The sequence below is a fragment of the Eschscholzia californica genome, unplaced genomic scaffold (genome assembly GCF_041429995.1).
Source record: "Eschscholzia californica isolate CP2 unplaced genomic scaffold, dmEscCali1.0.p SCAF_3, whole genome shotgun sequence".
Classification (NCBI taxonomy): Eukaryota; Viridiplantae; Streptophyta; class Magnoliopsida; order Ranunculales; family Papaveraceae; genus Eschscholzia; species Eschscholzia californica.
This window is the reverse complement of record NW_028238420.1, coordinates 43,793,412-43,813,570: the sequence shown is the minus strand read 5'-3', so window position 1 is coordinate 43,813,570 and position 20,159 is coordinate 43,793,412. Positions and strand designations below refer to the sequence as shown.

The following is a 20,159-nucleotide window of genomic DNA, read 5'->3' as shown; positions in this document are numbered from 1 at the left end:
TTGAGAAATTGTAAAAATAAAATAAATGAGATGATGACAGAATCTCTTAAACCCAAGTTTGTTGACGAAAGAGTTGGAGAGTATTCCAATCTTACAAACAAATAAAATTACACAAGGAAAAAATCAGCCTTGGGTGGCCTGAGCCCGACGGGGCATTATACCTCATTTGGTTCGATATATAATGTACTATACATCGATAAATCATGAAACATGAAAAGAATCCCCAAGAAGTAACATGACAAAAAAGATGTAATTTTGAATTTGTATGCACAGTGATAATACTAATACTATTAGCTATTACAAAGTTGGAGCAATACATATTTATATACATGAAGTATGTATAGGGACTAAACCATGAAAACAATCTAATGGTGAAAGTCAGCATGTTGAAGAATCAAGCGGTCTTCAACAGAAGATCAACTTTTTCATTTAAGTCTCTTGGAAGGAACTTCATACATATAGGTGGACGAATTTTAGCAAGTGAGAGTATAGAAGCAGGCATTCCCCACAAAGAATCTCCACATATCATACCTGATGCCATAGCTGGTACAAATGCGTCAGCTTCCGCTCTATCCCTCTTTGTTCCTGTTAAAAACTCCCCAAATGCAATCCGAACTTCTTCTACTATTACTCTGAACCAGATAATTTATCAAGAACAAGATTCCAGCCCTCTTCTTTCCTCATCAAATCTTCACTTTCAGGGTAACTTCTCCTCTCGTCTTTTCGTTTCTTTATCATATCCAAAAGAATGAACATCCCCATTGCTTACTTCCGTTTCAATCCGAATTATCTATAATATTTTTTGGGTTTTTTGTAGAATTGTTGATTACCCATCGATGGTTTTAGTAAATTAACACTTGGGTTTTCGCCCAATCGAAGAGATTTGAAAAAAAAACTTTTTTGTTTTTGGAGATTTCGTGCTAGTGGGCAATTATTGCTTTAGGGTTCTTAATTTTGAAATTATGTGTTTCTTTTGTGTGTTATTATATGAATGATAGATTTCAAATTTGTTTATTTCGTCATGGTTGTAGTTTAGGCTATATGATTCATATTGGGGGTAAAATGTATCTGTTGCCTTAGGATTTTAGTTACTCAGTCTGATCTGTTTATATTCAAGAACGGGTTTTCTCAGTAACTTCTTGTGTCAATAATTAAACTGGTGTTTCATCAAACTGCAAGCTTTGAGTGTGTGCTTATGTGGAAGTCTCAATGTAGGATGTAATTAGGGTTTGCAGTTCCGATGGGTGTGATCGATGTTTGATGTTTAGACACGTTAGTCAGTCTAACTGCCGAAAAGGCCCTAACAAATAGGGAATCTGACATAGGAAAGGAATTGTCTAAATATGACCTTTTGGGGTCTGTTATCTTTCCTGACTGGTCATGGAGGCTACTTCACTTCGTTGAGAAAGGCGAAGTCGACCTGCGCATGGGCAGGCAATAAAGGTAATGTCGTGGGGAACTCGTGGGTATCTCCCTTTTATGTTTGTTGGAGGTGATGCCCACTCGTCATGAACCCTAGACCAGCTTTGAGATGGAAAGAGGCTTCTTTCACGAACTCCGCGCACTTGAGTCTAAGGTGTACTTGACATTTTAGTAACACAATGGTCATGTTAATTAGTCACTTGTAGTAGGAGTATTTCTGGTTGTACTTGCACATGTGATTGTTCTTCTTCTTAGATATTTCTGTAGAAGGCTAAGTTAGAGCATATATAAGAAACATTTATCAGGAGAATCTTGTGAGAAAGAGCTGCTCACCAATGTCACATCACAGACCTTGTATTCGGGCACATCCAATCTCCATCTTGCTGCCATGCTTTTCCTGACGCATCACCCCGGCCTCCTCCTCTTCCTCCACCATTCATATTTCCAGCATCATCCACTTGCCCACCAAAATCATCACCTACAACTGTATCTTCCATATGCTGGACTTGATGCCCTGAGTTATAGGAGACATCATCTTTGTTCTTTGACTCGGCTATAAATACCCCAATGGTGCTTCCATGAAAATCCTTATTATTAAACCATTCAACAGCAGCAAGTGCTGCATGTGGATCCTCATAAGTGACTGTTGCATCTCCCTTGGGCTCATTAGTTACTTTGTCTCGGTAAAACCATATCTTTGGTCTACCTGTTCTTTTGTCTTTCTACAGTGTATGAAGTTCAAAACAAACAAACCATACATTGTTCAGATCCACCATTCTGCTGACATTTTAGTTATGACAGAGCTCAAAGTGCCTGGTAGACTCGTGTTGACCTCTATGTCAGGGCTCGGGTTGCAGAGTTCTTTCGAATTTACATCTCTGTTGATTTCGTAAAAGATCTCGCTTGTGTGTCAGGTATCCAACACCTACTGCTCAAATCAATCAATTAACTTCTTAATTTAACTCGTCAAAGATTTCTGTATTTAACATTATTAATAAACAAATACAGCCGAAACTAAAAAACAATCCATGTCATATCCCTCGTGAAAGAGCAAAAACACAAATAAGCCAAAAATCAAAGGAGGCCAAGCACATTTTATAATTCAATAACTAAATGTAGCTATAGCTTGTAAAGTAGTAAAATTACAGTAACTCGTTATCTGTCTCAAATCCAATCTTAACTAATTGGTATGTCTGCACTAATCTCGTATCTGGCCAAGTAAGAAACCCGAATCAAATGGAATGACCCGAATTTAATCTCGTAAAAGAAACACTAACTAAAGTAATATATATTTGTATTCTATTTTTGAAAACAGGCAACAAGTTGTTGAGCTATTCAAATGGTTTTTCTTTAGTTTTGTATGGGCTTTCTTCCAATGGTTCTTCACTGCGGCAGATGGTTGTGGCTTTACATCTTTCCCAACTTTTGGTCTTGAAGCCTTTAAATATAGGTTTTACTTTGATTTCTCTGCAACTTATGTTGGGGTTGGAATGATTTGCCCTTACTCCATAAATTTATCCATGTTGCTTGGAGCTTTCGTTTCGTGGGGAGTAATGTGGCCAATTATCGAAAGACAACAAGGTGTGTGGTACCCAACATCACTTCCTACCTCTAGTGTGAAAGGTCTCCAAGGGTACAAGGTAACTTTTTCCTCCTTCATTTCTTTCATTCGTATATTTAAGGTATATCCATTTCGATTTTCTCATGTTCAAACATGGTAGTAGTACTTAACATTGGTACGAGATCAAGTGAAACGTCGATATTTATAATGTATGGGCGTTCACATTATGGAGAAACACAAAAACATGTGTTTGTTTTTCTCATTGTCTGAATCTGACTTGTCTTGATGAAATGGACCCAAACCAGCTATTCAGACAGTTCATGCATTATGAGTTGGAAAAAAACAAACAGTACGAAAATTCTGACTTGAGTCAATTCAGAGTTTGAGAGACGGATCTATGATTTGACTCAGGAACGAGACATAACCTTAGCTAACACCTTATCCAGTACTACTAATTGTACCTAAACAATCATCTCACGTTTTTTGTGTGCCGGTTGTAAAAAACAGGTCTTCATTGCTATAGCTACGATCCTTGGAGACGGTTTTTACCATTTTCTTGTCGTTTTGTCAATAACCACAATCAGGATGGTGAAATCAAAATTTTCAAAGAAACACAGCGTATCTGCATATGCTAGTTCTTCTGCACATCAAATTCCTATGAGCTATGACGATCAACGAAGAACTCAGTTCTTCTTAAAAGATCAAATTCCCACATCGGTTGCTGTCGGTGGTTACATTACTCTGGCAACCCTCGCAATTATCGCTGTCCCATTATTTTTCCACGAGCTGAAATGGTATCACATTGTCATTATATACACAATAGCTCCAATCTTAGCCTTCTGCAATTCTTATGGATGTGGTTTAACAGATTGGTCTTTAGCTTCAAGTTATGGTAAACTTGCTATCTTCATATTTGGTGCATGGGTTGGTGTCGAAAAAGGAGGAGTGGTTGCTGGTTTAGCTGCCTGCGGTGTTATGATGAGTATCGTGACGGTTGCTTCAGATTTAATGCAGGATTTCAGGACAGGTTACTTGACACTTGCGTCTCCAAGATCTATGTTCTTTAGCCAAATTTTCGGAACATTACTAGGCTGCATTTTATCTCCATTTGTGTTCTGGTTCTTCTTCTACAAAGCTTATCCTGACTTAGGCGTGGACGGAAGTGAACATCCAGCTCCATATGGCTCATTATATCGAGGTATTGCTCTTATTGCTATCGAAGGAACAAGAGCACTACCCATGAACTGTGTAAAGCTAGCTGGTTTGTTCTTCCTAATCTCTATATTTTTGAACCTTTTGAGAGACATGTTGTTGCTATATCAGTGTGAGTATCATAAGTATGTTCCAAATGCTATGGCAATGGCTATTCCATTCTATTTGGGTGGGTATTTCGCCATTGATATGTGTGTTGGAAGTTTGATTCGGTATGTGTGGGAGAAGAGGGATAGAGCGGAAGCTGACGCATTTGTACCAGCTATGGCATCAGGTATGATATGTGGAGATTCTTTGTGGGGAATGCCTGCTTCTATACTCTCACTTGCTAAAATTCGTCCACCTATATGTATGAAGTTCCTTCCAAGAGACTTAAATGAAAAAGTTGATCTTCTGTTGAAGACCGCTTGATTCTTCAACATGCTGACTTTCACCATTAGATTGTTTTCATGGTTTAGTCCCTATACATACTTCATGTATATAAATATGTATTGCTCCAACTTTGTAATAGCTAATAGTATTAGTATTATCACTGTGCATACAAATTCAAAATTACATCTTTTTTGTCATGTTACTTCTTGGGGATTCTTTTCATGTTTCATGATTTATCGATGTATAGTACATTATATATCGAACCAAATGAGGTATAATGCCCCGTCGGGCTCAGGCCACCCAAGGCTGATTTTTTCCTTGTGTAATTTTATTTGTTTGTAAGATTGGAATACTCTCCAACTCTTTCGTCAACAAACTTGGGTTTAAGAGATTCTGTCATCATCTCATTTATTTTATTTTTACAATTTCTCAACCATATAGATAATTTTACGAAGAACAGTCCGAGAGTCTATCAATGTATTAACAAAAATTGATGCATAATGTAACAATAAAAGTCGATAATTGTATTATTTAGAGAATAAAACCAAAAGCAAAATCTTTTAAATCTTTCTCATCAGCCTTTCAGCATCAGTCAATCAAACAGAACATACTATTTTGTTTTTGGAACGTTGAAGGAAAAAGTTCCGTAGACAATTCAAAGTCACACAGGAAAATAAAACCTTGGGATATATATATCTGAACTACTGTCACTCCTTTTTGTCAAACTATAGCATTATCTCACGGTCGATTTCTCAGTTATTCTTGGGAGAAGAATCAAATGTCGGCCAAAAGAAAGTTGTCAGACAATGTTACCTGGAAAAAAAATGAACTCATGTTCAGGTAGTTAGATAAGAACTCCTTAAAGAATATAAAACAAGAGAAGTCCTTGAGTTGCAACACCGGAATTTGGTTCTTACCTTCTCACCCAATTTGAATGGAGGCAGACCTTTGTAAGGGCAAGTGCTGCATCTGAAGGCATCTCCTAATCCACACTGCATATGAGAAAGAATCATGTTAAACCCGTATAATAATAACGAAAAACGGTGAAACTCAAGGCACATCATCTCAAGCAAACGATGATTTACATATATAAACACTAAAAACAAGTAGAAATCTTTGATTAATATTTGTCCATTTACCAACCTGATTTGTATTCTCTAATTGTACTAAGACCCCACTTACTGGGATGATGCGGCCAAGATCAACAAAAAAAAATTATGTGTATGACCAGTTGGACCCGGGATAAAGTTAAGTCAGTACTCAGTAGCTCATATAAATATAGGAAGGTTCTTGAAGTAGGTCAAATTAACATCCATAGAAATCCTTAATCGGTATATCAAATCTTTGAAGAGAGAATGCATCAGCAAAACTTAAGCTCACTTCAAAACTTAGAAGTTCAATGACCAATACCAATACCAAGACGCCTGAAAATACTTACACTGCCGCATGAAGACTGAGGGTTGTCAATCTGGTCTACAGTTAGCCCAAGCTTTTCAACCTTCGCCTCTTCCTCAGCCCTTCCACATGAGCAATTTTTGCAAGCTTTCCTTGTGCTTCCAATTTCACAATCACCTTCTGCACATGGATAATTGCATCAGAATTGAAAGAGTGATTCCGAAATTGATGTAAGGTAGAGAAGGGGTCGTCATCTTACCAGGGGGGAGTTCTGGTTTCTTCAAGTCTTCTTCTGTTAATAGACTATCTTCATCGATAAGATCCAAATCATCATCAATTTGTACCTTGGGTAAACTCTTTGTAGTTTTCTTGATGGAAAATGATGACCCAATCTCCCATGAAGGTTTATTGGCTTTGACCTGCCAAAATAAATAATTTAGTTTACACCTTGCGAAAAATAACACAAACCGTTCACTAACATGCTGGCGCATAAGTTGTTCCCCTATTAACAGCCAAGTAACATAAGAAGTAGACAGGAGGGTAGAAGAATAAGCGCACTCACAGTTAAAGGTTTAACATCTTCTTCTGGTACTATTTGTTTTAGGTCCACAAGTTGCACTCCGAGGAATCCTGCCAAGAGTAACTTGCGCTCAAGATGCGAGCCAGGCTGCAAGAATAATCCATTAATATCTAAAGCGAATTTCAAGGACATCAAAATTTCATTACGTTATGGAAACCAGTTATTACCTTATCAGGGTTCTCTGAGGTACGATATGCTGCCTGAGTTAGGATTCTCCCACCAGGTTTCAAAACTCTAGAGATCTCAGCAAGTAACTGATCAGGAAGATCAGGGGTTTTCAGAATATAGACGACAGTATCAACTGAAGATGACTCAATCGGAAGCATCTCTGCAAGTGGAAAGTGAAGTTAATTTCAAATTAAACTGAATCAAGCTAGGACTTTCTAATGTTGCATAGGAGGCCCATCTTGGAAAGATAAGACAACCCTTCTACTACAAACTGAAAAACAAGTGAAATCCTACAGCATTCAATATCTTTTGTTACTTAGATACTTTACTTAACTAATTGGCATGATCACTACAAAGGTCAGATACTAGAAAGCAATCTAATACTAGTTAAAGCCAACTCAAGAAAGTATAATATTCCATCAAAGAAGTAACGGACTAAAGAAAATATTACGTAGATGGAAAGCTTGAGTGATAATCTGCGGATCATTCTGCCCATCAACCTCGAGCTCTTTGATTGCATTCAAAACTGCACTGACAGGCACGAGAACATGATCTGTAAGCACCACTGTATTCTTTGCCATTGCGATGGTATCCTGCAGAAACGATAAAAATAAATATATTTATACAGATTCTGAGCATTCATCAATAAAATTCTGCACAACGGCATATAGAAAAAGTGGGGGCAGCATGCAGAAAAACAACGACAGGAATATCAACAACTAAAATAAGAATACAACTTTAAGGTTCGGAAAAAATATAAGAATTCCAAGTCCACCAGTACGAATTGGTCTTCAAAATGGAGGTGGTACAATGTGAATTCAAGACAATATCATCAGGTGGTCGATGCTTGCGCTTTCAGGCTAGCGTTGATGCTATTCTCACTTTACTTTTATGCTACTGCTTCACTATAACATTTTGAAAATTGTATTTTTATTTTCTCTATATACTTGTCCAACTTTTCTTGTTATTTTTTGTTTCTGGTTTTATGCTTTAAAATGTAAGCATATATAAAACAGGTAAACGAACAAGAGATTTAGAGTACTGAGATGTATCAAACATCAGGCCCTTGGTGGTTGGTGCCACCTGAAGGTTACGTGTCACCTTATCAATGAAAGATCCAGTGCTGAAAACTTAGACGAGGCTAAGCTTTAATTTCACGGTAGCCAAGATTTTAACAAAAAGTCACTATAAGTAGGTTTCTACCTATGATACATGTAATATATGTAAAAGTGTTATTTAAAGGTAATTCTAGTGATAAAATACATTCTTAACGATGCATTTCACATTTATGTAGATTTTTTGTCTAGAAAAATTTAAACATGAATCAATAAACAATGTCACTCAATCGACAATTAGACGTCAAAGTAATGAACCAAAACTGAATTATTTAAGATTCATACCTCATAAGAAATTAAGAATCATAATTCATAACCATCAATCGATCAAGAACAACTCATTAACAAAATTGAACTCATCTAAGAATTCTAAATTATAAGAAAGTAAGAATCATAAATCATAAATCATAACCATCAACCTACAAATGAACATCGACTAATTAACAAATATTGAACTTATCTAAGATATATAACTTATAAGATAGTAAGTATAATAATTCATAAATCATAACCATCAATCGACAAACGAACACCGACTAATAAACAAAATTTAAACTTATCTAAGATTCATAACGTATAAGAAAGTAAGAGTTATAGTTCATAGATCATGATCATCAACCGGTTGACCTAGGAAGTGTTTAATTTGCAGATTCTAACCTTCTAAGTGGTCAAGTGGAGAATAAAAATAAACCCTAGTACTAGTTGCTAACTTCACTTGCTTTGCTCAGTCCCCAGATTAAAAGAAAAATGAAATAAAAATAAAAGCAGGTGAAATACCCAAGCCACCTATCAGTGAAACCAGAAAGATCCCCTAAAATCACTATAACCTAGAGATTTTCCCTAAAATTTCTAATACAATAAACACTAAAATTTGAGACAAAGTTAAAATTGATGGAACTGAATTAGGGTTCGTATTAGGAAACCTTACCTTAGATCGATGAATCGAATTCTCTGTTGTGTGTTTGATATTTGAACACGGAAAAGAGTTTTGACTTGGAAGACGAAATACGGCAAGCGGTTTTAGAGAGAGAGAAGAGAGAGGGGTTTACGGAAACAGGAAATTGACAAATGACTAAAATATACCTAACTATCTTGTTTTTCACGTCTTCTTCACGTGCACTGTTTGGTTTTTGCCTTTTCCATGAGTGTCTTTAAAACTGGATGCGTCTTTAAAATTGGAGGTGCCTATAACCATCACTTCCTACCTCTAGTGTGAAAGGTCTCCAAGGGTACAAGGTAACTTTTTCCTCCTTCATTTCTTTCATTCGTATATTTAAGGTATATCCATTTCGATTTTCTCATGTTCAAACATGGTAGTAGTACTTAACATTGGTACGAGATCAAGTGAAACGTCGATATTTATAATGTATGGGCGTTCACATTATGGAGAAACACAAAAACATGTGTTTGTTTTTCTCATTGTCTGAATCTGACTTGTCTTGATGAAATGGACCCAAACCAGCTATTCAGACAGTTCATGCATTATGAGTTGGAAAAAAACAAACAGTACGAAAATTCTGACTTGAGTCAATTCAGAGTTTGAGAGACGGATCTATGATTTGACTCAGGAACGAGACATAACCTTAGCTAACACCTTATCCAGTACTACTAATTGTACCTAAACAATCATCTCACGTTTTTTGTGTGCCGGTTGTAAAAAACAGGTCTTCATTGCTATAGCTACGATCCTTGGAGACGGTTTTTACCATTTTCTTGTCGTTTTGTCAATAACCACAATCAGGATGGTGAAATCAAAATTTTCAAAGAAACACAGCGTATCTGCATATGCTAGTTCTTCTGCACATCAAATTCCTATGAGCTATGACGATCAACGAAGAACTCAGTTCTTCTTAAAAGATCAAATTCCCACATCGGTTGCTGTCGGTGGTTACATTACTCTGGCAACCCTCGCAATTATCGCTGTCCCATTATTTTTCCACGAGCTGAAATGGTATCACATTGTCATTATATACACAATAGCTCCAATCTTAGCCTTCTGCAATTCTTATGGATGTGGTTTAACAGATTGGTCTTTAGCTTCAAGTTATGGTAAACTTGCTATCTTCATATTTGGTGCATGGGTTGGTGTCGAAAAAGGAGGAGTGGTTGCTGGTTTAGCTGCCTGCGGTGTTATGATGAGTATCGTGACGGTTGCTTCAGATTTAATGCAGGATTTCAGGACAGGTTACTTGACACTTGCGTCTCCAAGATCTATGTTCTTTAGCCAAATTTTCGGAACATTACTAGGCTGCATTTTATCTCCATTTGTGTTCTGGTTCTTCTTCTACAAAGCTTATCCTGACTTAGGCGTGGACGGAAGTGAACATCCAGCTCCATATGGCTCATTATATCGAGGTATTGCTCTTATTGCTATCGAAGGAACAAGAGCACTACCCATGAACTGTGTAAAGCTAGCTGGTTTGTTCTTCCTAATCTCTATATTTTTGAACCTTTTGAGAGACATGTTGTTGCTATATCAGTGTGAGTATCATAAGTATGTTCCAAATGCTATGGCAATGGCTATTCCATTCGAATAAAAGCGTCAGACATAATCTTGTGAGAAAGAGCTGCTCACCAATGTCACATCACAGACCTTGTATTCGGGCACATCCAATCTCCATCTTGCTGCCATGCTTTTCCTGACGCATCACCCCGGCCTCCTCCTCTTCCTCCACCATTCATATTTCCAGCATCATCCACTTGCCCACCAAAATCATCACCTACAACTGTATCTTGCATATGCTGGACTTGATGCCCTGAGTTATAGGAGACATCATCTTTGTTCTTTGACTCGGCTATAAATACCCCAATGGTGCTTCCATGAAAATCCTTATTATTAAACCATTCAACAGCAGCAAGTGCTGCATGTGGATCCTCATAAGTGACTGTTGCATCTCCCTTGGGCTCATTAGTTACTTTGTCTCGGTAAAACCATATCTTTGGTCTACCTGTTCTTTTGTCTTTCTACAGTGTATGAAGTTCAAAACAAACAAACCATACATTGTTTAGTTCCTCGATAAGAAATTTATTTACAGAAAATTGGTAGAACAATTACTGCCGGAAAAAAAATATGTTACCTGTTCAAACTCCCTACCTTTAGCAACCCGATGGTGCCGAAAAACTCGGCTAGCATATCTTCATCAGTACCCTGAGGCAAGTTACAAACATAAACTGAACCATTTGAAGGGTCTCTTTTTCCCGTATAATTTGCCATGTCTGCACTAATCTCATGAAACCACTACACTGGTCCTGCATAGTGAGAAAGTTTACTTGTCTGGTAAACGTATTTTTGGATATATACATTTAAATGCACTCCATGAGGAACAATTTGTAAGGGAAGTATCGACATAACAAAAATCAAGGGCGAATCTAGGATTTCACGACAGACAAGCCTAACCCCTAGGCTTGATGTTAGAAAAAATATAATGAAAAAAGCACTATATATATTCATTTTCTACCTAAGACACACCTAATATGTATAAAATTACAATCTAAAGGTACTTTTAAGTGATCAAATGTATTCTCAATGATTCAATACAGTGTGGAAATCAAGAATTGGCATAATTGTACAAAAACCAGTGAAACTAATCTTTTAATTCTTGGGGATATATCATCATCATGGCTAATACCAAATTCAGGTAGGAATAACTCAAACTCCAATTAGCCCAAGTGATTGGAGAACCAAATTGACAGAGAGAAAGTCATGACACATCTGAAGGTCATGGAGTAAGAACCCCGATTTCTAAAAGCGTTAATCATCTTAAACCAGGCTAGCAAAGACAACTAAGAAGCAATTCTTCATTGTTCAGGCAAGAATGACAATATTGAATCATATTCATCAAATGACAAAAGGATTTACCTCAAATCCCCAATTAGCTCAACAGAATGGGGAATCAGGTTGACAGAAAGCAAATTATAACACAATTGAAGTCTAGTTTCTAAACCATGGAGTAAAAACTCCAGATTTCTAACAACCTAAACTCATCTTTAGACCCGAAACAACTGATAAAGCAACTCGCCATTGTTTCAGGTAAAAATAAGAACACCGATTTTCACATCAATAATCGAATTTGGGGGTTCATTCAAAAGATAGCGAAAAATGATCCCTAGGGTAATTAGTCAACTTCACGTTACTTCTGAATGGACTAAAGGAAAGCAACCACGTTGTTTCTCAAGCTTCTTAAAGGAATACCCATTGCCCATGCTGCAATGCAACTCTAATCGTTGCGTGTACTTCAGCTTGAGCTGAGCTTGTAGTTGCTTCTCCTTTTTTGTCCATTCAAATTTCTAACGTCGACGAACCCTAAAATCCCAGAATATAACCATAAAAATCTCCTAATTTATTAGATCCTCATAAGAAATTCATTTTCTACAAGACTAGATCTTAGATTTAAATCATCAACAAAAAGCAAATTAGAGAAGACATTCAAATATAGCAAACCCTAAAATTAAATTTACCTGTATGTACATATATGTTTATGATTCTAATTAAGAACAACTGGCAGTAAGAAAAAAATTAGGTTTTTTTTTTTTTTTAACCAAGAAGACATAACAAAGAGAGAAATCATGGTAAACGTACCTGATGGTAAACCCAGAACGTCAAGAAGAAGATTAAGTTAAAAACTGTCCGTGTAGATTGAAATAGATAGAAATTGAAATCTTCTTTTTTAGGGTTTCTCGACCCCCCGTATAAACTACAGAGAAATTGAAAGGATTGAGATGAAACCTGATTTTCTACTATATGGAGCAGTTTTGGAGATGTGTTCATTGGAGGAGATGATTGACCATTTTACCCTTGAGCAGATCATTATGGTTATAGGCACCTCCAATTTTAAAGACGCATCCAGTTTTAAAGACACTCATGGAAAAGGCAAAAACCAAACAGTGCACGTGAAGAAGACGTGAAAAACAAGATAGTTAGGTATATTTTAGTCATTTGTCAATTTCCTGTTTCCGTAAACCCCTCTCTCTTCTCTCTCTCTAAAACCGCTTGCCGTATTTCGTCTTCCAAGTCAAAACTCTTTTCCGTGTTCAAATATCAAACACACAACAGAGAATTCGATTCATCGATCTAAGGTAAGGTTTCCTAATACGAACCCTAATTCAGTTCCATCAATTTTAACTTTGTCTCAAATTTTAGTGTTTATTGTATTAGAAATTTTAGGGAAAATCTCTAGGTTATAGTGATTTTAGGGGATCTTTCTGGTTTCACTGATAGGTGGCTTGGGTATTTCACCTGCTTTTATTTTTATTTCATTTTTCTTTTAATCTGGGGACTGAGCAAAGCAAGTGAAGTTAGCAACTAGTACTAGGGTTTATTTTTATTCTCCACTTGACCACTTAGAAGGTTAGAATCTGCAAATTAAACACTTCCTAGGTCAACCGGTTGATGATCATGATCTATGAACTATAACTCTTACTTTCTTATACGTTATGAATCTTAGATAAGTTTAAATTTTGTTTATTAGTCGGTGTTCGTTTGTCGATTGATGGTTATGATTTATGAATTATTATACTTACTATCTTATAAGTTATATATCTTAGATAAGTTCAATATTTGTTAATTAGTCGATGTTCATTTGTAGGTTGATGGTTATGATTTATGATTTATGATTCTTACTTTCTTATAATTTAGAATTCTTAGATGAGTTCAATTTTGTTAATGAGTTGTTCTTGATCGATTGATGGTTATGAATTATGATTCTTAATTTCTTATGAGGTATGAATCTTAAATAATTCAGTTTTGGTTCATTACTTTGACGTCTAATTGTCGATTGAGTGACATTGTTTATTGATTCATGTTTAAATTTTTCTAGACAAAAAATCTACATAAATGTGAAATGCATCGTTAAGAATGTATTTTATCACTAGAATTACCTTTAAATAACACTTTTACATATATTACATGTATCATAGGTAGAAACCTACTTATAGTGACTTTTTGTTAAAATCTTGGCTACCGTGAAATTAAAGCTTAGCCTCGTCTAAGTTTTCAGCACTGGATCTTTCATTGATAAGGTGACACGTAACCTTCAGGTGGCACCAACCACCAAGGGCCTGATGTTTGATACATCTCAGTACTCTAAATCTCTTGTTCGTTTACCTGTTTTATATATGCTTACATTTTAAAGCATAAAACCAGAAACAAAAAATAACAAGAAAAGTTGGACAAGTATATAGAGAAAATAAAAATACAATTTTCAAAATGTTATAGTGAAGCAGTAGCATAAAAGTAAAGTGAGAATAGCATCAACGCTAGCCTGAAAGCGCAAGCATCGACCACCTGATGATATTGTCTTGAATTCACATTGTACCACCTCCATTTTGAAGACCAATTCGTACTGGTGGACTTGGAATTCTTATATTTTTTCCGAACCTTACAGTTGTATTCTTATTTTAGTTGTTGATATTCCTGTCGTTGTTTTTCTGCATGCTGCCCCCACTTTTTCTATATGCCGTTGTGCAGAATTTTATTGATGAATGCTCAGAATCTGTATAAATATATTTATTTTTATCGTTTCTGCAGGATACCATCGCAATGGCAAAGAATACAGTGGTGCTTACAGATAATGTTCTCGTGCCTGTCAGTGCAGTTTTGAATGCAATCAAAGAGCTCGAGGTTGATGGGCAGAATGATCCGCAGATTATCACTCAAGCTTTCCATCTACGTAATATTTTCTTTAGTCCGTTACTTCTTTGATGGAATATTATACTTTCTTGAGTTGGCTTTAACTAGTATTAGATTGCTTTCTAGTATCTGACCTTTGTAGTGATCATGCCAATTAGTTAAGTAAAGTATCTAAGTAACAAAAGATATTGAATGCTGTAGGATTTCACTTGTTTTTCAGTTTGTAGTAGAAGGGTTGTCTTATCTTTCCAAGATGGGCCTCCTATGCAACATTAGAAAGTCCTAGCTTGATTCAGTTTAATTTGAAATTAACTTCACTTTCCACTTGCAGAGATGCTTCCGATTGAGTCATCTTCAGTTGATACTGTCGTCTATATTCTGAAAACCCCTGATCTTCCTGATCAGTTACTTGCTGAGATCTCTAGAGTTTTGAAACCTGGTGGGAGAATCCTAACTCAGGCAGCATATCGTACCTCAGAGAACCCTGATAAGGTAATAACTGGTTTCCATAACGTAATGAAATTTTGATGTCCTTGAAATTCGCTTTAGATATTAATGGATTATTCTTGCAGCCTGGCTCGCATCTTGAGCGCAAGTTACTCTTGGCAGGATTCCTCGGAGTGCAACTTGTGGACCTAAAACAAATAGTACCAGAAGAAGATGTTAAACCTTTAACTGTGAGTGCGCTTATTCTTCTACCCTCCTGTCTACTTCTTATGTTACTTGGCTGTTAATAGGGGAACAACTTATGCGCCAGCATGTTAGTGAACGGTTTGTGTTATTTTTCGCAAGGTGTAAACTAAATTATTTATTTTGGCAGGTCAAAGCCAATAAACCTTCATGGGAGATTGGGTCATCATTTTCCATCAAGAAAACTACAAAGAGTTTACCCAAGGTACAAATTGATGATGATTTGGATCTTATCGATGAAGATAGTCTATTAACAGAAGAAGACTTGAAGAAACCAGAACTCCCCCCTGGTAAGATGACGACCCCTTCTCTACCTTACATCAATTTCGGAATCACTCTTTCAATTCTGATGCAATTATCCATGTGCAGAAGGTGATTGTGAAATTGGAAGCACAAGGAAAGCTTGCAAAAATTGCTCATGTGGAAGGGCTGAGGAAGAGGCGAAGGTTGAAAAGCTTGGGCTAACTGTAGACCAGATTGACAACCCTCAGTCTTCATGCGGCAGTGTAAGTATTTTCAGGCGTCTTGGTATTGGTATTGGTCATTGAACTTCTAAGTTTTGAAGTGAGCTTAAGTTTTGCTGATGCATTCTCTCTTCAAAGATTTGATATACCGATTAAGGATTTCTATGGATGTTAATTTGACCTACTTCAAGAACCTTCCTATATTTATATGAGCTACTGAGTACTGACTTAACTTTATCCCGGGTCCAACTGGTCATACACATAATTTTTTTTTGTTGATCTTGGCCGCATCATCCCAGTAAGTGGGGTCTTAGTACAATTAGAGAATACAAATCAGGTTGGTAAATGGACAAATATTAATCAAAGATTTCTACTTGTTTTTAGTGTTTATATATGTAAATCATCGTTTGCTTGAGATGATGTGCCTTGAGTTTCACCGTTTTTCGTTATTATTATACGGGTTTAACATGATTCTTTCTCATATGCAGTGTGGATTAGGAGATGCCTTCAGATGCAGCACTTGCCCTTACAAAGGTCTGCCTCCATTCAAATTGGGTGAGAAGGTAAGAACCAAATTCCGGTGTTGCAACTCAAGGACTTCTCTTGTTTTATATTCTTTAAGGAGTTCTTATCTAACTACCTGAACATGAGTTCATTTTTTTTCCAGGTAACATTGTCTGACAACTTTCTTTTGGCCGACATTTGATTCTTCTCCCAAGAATAACTGAGAAATCGACCGTGAGATAATGCTATAGTTTGACAAAAAGGAGTGACAGTAGTTCAGATATATATATCCCAAGGTTTTATTTTCCTGTGTGACTTTGAATTGTCTACGGAACTTTTTCCTTCAACGTTCCAAAAACAAAATAGTATGTTCTGTTTGATTGACTGATGCTGAAAGGCTGATGAGAAAGATTTAAAAGATTTTGCTTTTGGTTTTATTCTCTAAATAATACAATTATCGACTTTTATTGTTACATTATGCATCAATTTTTGTTAATACATTGATAGACTCTCGGACTGTTCTTCGTAAAATTATCTATATGGTTGAGAAATTGTAAAAATAAAATAAATGAGATGATGACAGAATCTCTTAAACCCAAGTTTGTTGACGAAAGAGTTGGAGAGTATTCCAATCTTACAAACAAATAAAATTACACAAGGAAAAAATCAGCCTTGGGTGGCCTGAGCCCGACGGGGCATTATACCTCATTTGGTTCGATATATAATGTACTATACATCGATAAATCATGAAACATGAAAAGAATCCCCAAGAAGTAACATGACAAAAAAGATGTAATTTTGAATTTGTATGCACAGTGATAATACTAATACTATTAGCTATTACAAAGTTGGAGCAATACATATTTATATACATGAAGTATGTATAGGGACTAAACCATGAAAACAATCTAATGGTGAAAGTCAGCATGTTGAAGAATCAAGCGGTCTTCAACAGAAGATCAACTTTTTCATTTAAGTCTCTTGGAAGGAACTTCATACATATAGGTGGACGAATTTTAGCAAGTGAGAGTATAGAAGCAGGCATTCCCCACAAAGAATCTCCACATATCATACCTGATGCCATAGCTGGTACAAATGCGTCAGCTTCCGCTCTATCCCTCTTCTCCCACACATACCGAATCAAACTTCCAACACACATATCAATGGCGAAATACCCACCCAAATAGAATGGAATAGCCATTGCCATAGCATTTGGAACATACTTATGATACTCACACTGATATAGCAACAACATGTCTCTCAAAAGGTTCAAAAATATAGAGATTAGGAAGAACAAACCAGCTAGCTTTACACAGTTCATGGGTAGTGCTCTTGTTCCTTCGATAGCAATAAGAGCAATACCTCGATATAATGAGCCATATGGAGCTGGATGTTCACTTCCGTCCACGCCTAAGTCAGGATAAGCTTTGTAGAAGAAGAACCAGAACACAAATGGAGATAAAATGCAGCCTAGTAATGTTCCGAAAATTTGGCTAAAGAACATAGATCTTGGAGACGCAAGTGTCAAGTAACCTGTCCTGAAATCCTGCATTAAATCTGAAGCAACCGTCACGATACTCATCATAACACCGCAGGCAGCTAAACCAGCAACCACTCCTCCTTTTTCGACACCAACCCATGCACCAAATATGAAGATAGCAAGTTTACCATAACTTGAAGCTAAAGACCAATCTGTTAAACCACATCCATAAGAATTGCAGAAGGCTAAGATTGGAGCTATTGTGTATATAATGACAATGTGATACCATTTCAGCTCGTGGAAAAATAATGGGACAGCGATAATTGCGAGGGTTGCCAGAGTAATGTAACCACCGACAGCAACCGATGTGGGAATTTGATCTTTTAAGAAGAACTGAGTTCTTCGTTGATCGTCATAGCTCATAGGAATTTGATGTGCAGAAGAACTAGCATATGCAGATACGCTGTGTTTCTTTGAAAATTTTGATTTCACCATCCTGATTGTGGTTATTGACAAAACGACAAGAAAATGGTAAAAACCGTCTCCAAGGATCGTAGCTATAGCAATGAAGACCTGTTTTTTACAACCGGCACACAAAAAACGTGAGATGATTGTTTAGGTACAATTAGTAGTACTGGATAAGGTGTTAGCTAAGGTTATGTCTCGTTCCTGAGTCAAATCATAGATCCGTCTCTCAAACTCTGAATTGACTCAAGTCAGAATTTTCGTACTGTTTGTTTTTTTCCAACTCATAATGCATGAACTGTCTGAATAGCTGGTTTGGGTCCATTTCATCAAGACAAGTCAGATTCAGACAATGAGAAAAACAAACACATGTTTTTGTGTTTCTCCATAATGTGAACGCCCATACATTATAAATATCGACGTTTCACTTGATCTCGTACCAATGTTAAGTACTACTACCATGTTTGAACATGAGAAAATCGAAATGGATATACCTTAAATATACGAATGAAAGAAATGAAGGAGGAAAAAGTTACCTTGTACCCTTGGAGACCTTTCACACTAGAGGTAGGAAGTGATGTTGGGTACCACACACCTTGTTGTCTTTCGATAATTGGCCACATTACTCCCCACGAAACGAAAGCTCCAAGCAACATGGATAAATTTATGGAGTAAGGGCAAATCATTCCAACCCCAACATAAGTTGCAGAGAAATCAAAGTAAAACCTATATTTAAAGGCTTCAAGACCAAAAGTTGGGAAAGATGTAAAGCCACAACCATCTGCCGCAGTGAAGAACCATTGGAAGAAAGCCCATACAAAACTAAAGAAAAACCATTTGAATAGCTCAACAACTTGTTGCCTGTTTTCAAAAATAGAATACAAATATATATTACTTTAGTTAGTGTTTCTTTTACGAGATTAAATTCGGGTCATTCCATTTGATTCGGGTTTCTTACTTGGCCAGCCTCGCTCCTTTAGGTGTATGGAAACTGTTAATAAGGTATGCTGTAGCAGTTCCGCTCGGGTAGGTTAGTTTGTAGTCAAGGATCATGATCTGAAACAAAAAAATTTACACCATTTGATAATTCTAACGGAGTCTATTATAAAAATTCGTAATCACCTAAACCCAAAAAGAATTGTTCAAAGCCTAGTCATATCATTTGATGATCTTGAGTATATGTTTACCTTCCGAAGGGGAACAATTGAGAAGAGTCCGACGAAGCTCACGACATTTCAGGGAGGTTAAACCACTTAGATGTTATATTTGTAAAACCATATTTTATGTGTCCCTCTGGGATATATACACCTAAAAACATTATCTATTCTTCGTTTTTATCATTTAAGATTAAGCTGAAGTATGTTCCGCTTCTATACTTGTATGTCTTCAAGATATATCTGAGTTTAGCATTGTTATTTATCGTGAAATCTATGCTTCTAGATCAGTAATTGTCTAGTAGTTTATATACATAAATCATTCTGTAAGTTTTATCAGGGTAACGAAATCATGGTGCATATACATCATACATGGTAAGAAACTGATGTGAAACAGAACTTATATGCGCAAGAAACTTAGTCCCGCGTTTCTTAGGAAGACGTCCCAGACCTGAGTTATAATATAACACATTGTTCATACATATTGGCTAGGCCTTTAGGTGAGTTTGGCGCATAGATTGGTCAGGTGGAGAAGGTAACCTGGATGGTCTAAGGCAGCAGGCTCGTGCCAAGGAAAGCCTGTCCCATGTGAAACTAGGCCAATGATGTCTAAATAAAGGAGAATAAGAATAGTACTGAGGTTGGTGTTCATGTTTTATGTTAAAGCAGAGATGGGTGTTAAATCAGAATTATATTCTCAGTTTAGGACAATGTCGATACAGTGACATTAAAGAGTTTATTTGTGTTGGGGAAGGGCAAGCACCGACCATGATCATTTTTTTCGATATTCTCATATACTAAACTACAAGTTTGCCATAGAAGCCTAACTAGCCTAAGCGTGTATCAGTGTAGAGCAGTCGGCATACGCGAGATAGAGCCAAAAGCTGTGTTGAAGGCATGTAATTCCAAATTTTCACAAAACATTTCCATCACTGACATATCTCATGAC

The 20,159-nt window shown here is 36.5% G+C and overlaps 4 protein-coding genes across 7 annotated transcripts; 2 read left to right on the top strand and 2 right to left on the bottom strand.

Annotated features, from left to right (window-relative positions):
* Positions 1-182: 182 nt before the first annotated feature.
* Positions 183-4,769, top strand: LOC147550631 (putative metal-nicotianamine transporter YSL7). The gene is made up of 3 exons (XM_086665196.1): positions 183-702; positions 2,738-3,062; positions 3,491-4,769. The coding sequence occupies exons 2-3, from the start codon at positions 2,913-2,915 to the stop codon at positions 4,604-4,606; spliced, it is 1,266 nt and encodes a 421-aa protein (XP_086521322.1). The 5' UTR covers positions 183-702; positions 2,738-2,912; the 3' UTR covers positions 4,607-4,769.
* A 301-nt stretch (positions 4,770-5,070) lies between these two features.
* Positions 5,071-12,545, bottom strand: LOC147550630 (anamorsin homolog). 4 transcript variants are annotated; one of them, XM_086665199.1, is made up of 9 exons: positions 12,405-12,545; positions 10,920-11,074; positions 7,162-7,303; positions 6,710-6,870; positions 6,525-6,629; positions 6,222-6,381; positions 6,006-6,142; positions 5,485-5,559; positions 5,071-5,380 (listed from the first exon to the last, which is right to left on the bottom strand). In XM_086665199.1, exons 2-9 carry the CDS (start codon positions 11,037-11,039, stop codon positions 5,342-5,344), a joined length of 939 nt encoding a protein of 312 aa, XP_086521325.1. In that variant the 5' UTR covers positions 11,040-11,074; positions 12,405-12,545; the 3' UTR covers positions 5,071-5,341. The 4 variants fall into 4 exon arrangements, with proteins under 4 accessions (XP_086521325.1, XP_086521326.1, XP_086521327.1 ...); XM_086665200.1 differs by lacking the exon at positions 12,405-12,545 and adding an exon at positions 11,685-12,177; XM_086665201.1 differs by lacking the exon at positions 10,920-11,074.
* A 1,806-nt stretch (positions 12,546-14,351) lies between these two features.
* On the top strand, positions 14,352-16,593 carry LOC147550629 (anamorsin homolog). The gene is made up of 7 exons (XM_086665207.1): positions 14,352-14,493; positions 14,785-14,945; positions 15,026-15,130; positions 15,274-15,433; positions 15,513-15,649; positions 16,096-16,170; positions 16,275-16,593. Exons 1-7 carry the CDS (start codon positions 14,364-14,366, stop codon positions 16,311-16,313), a joined length of 807 nt encoding a protein of 268 aa, XP_086521333.1. The 5' UTR covers positions 14,352-14,363; the 3' UTR covers positions 16,314-16,593.
* A 292-nt stretch (positions 16,594-16,885) lies between these two features.
* Positions 16,886-20,109, bottom strand: LOC147550628 (putative metal-nicotianamine transporter YSL12). The gene is made up of 4 exons (XM_086668480.1): positions 20,077-20,109; positions 19,015-19,112; positions 18,593-18,917; positions 16,886-18,164 (listed from the first exon to the last, which is right to left on the bottom strand). Exons 1-4 carry the CDS (start codon positions 20,107-20,109, stop codon positions 17,049-17,051), a joined length of 1,572 nt encoding a protein of 523 aa, XP_086524606.1. The 3' UTR covers positions 16,886-17,048.
* Positions 20,110-20,159: the final 50 nt, after the last annotated feature.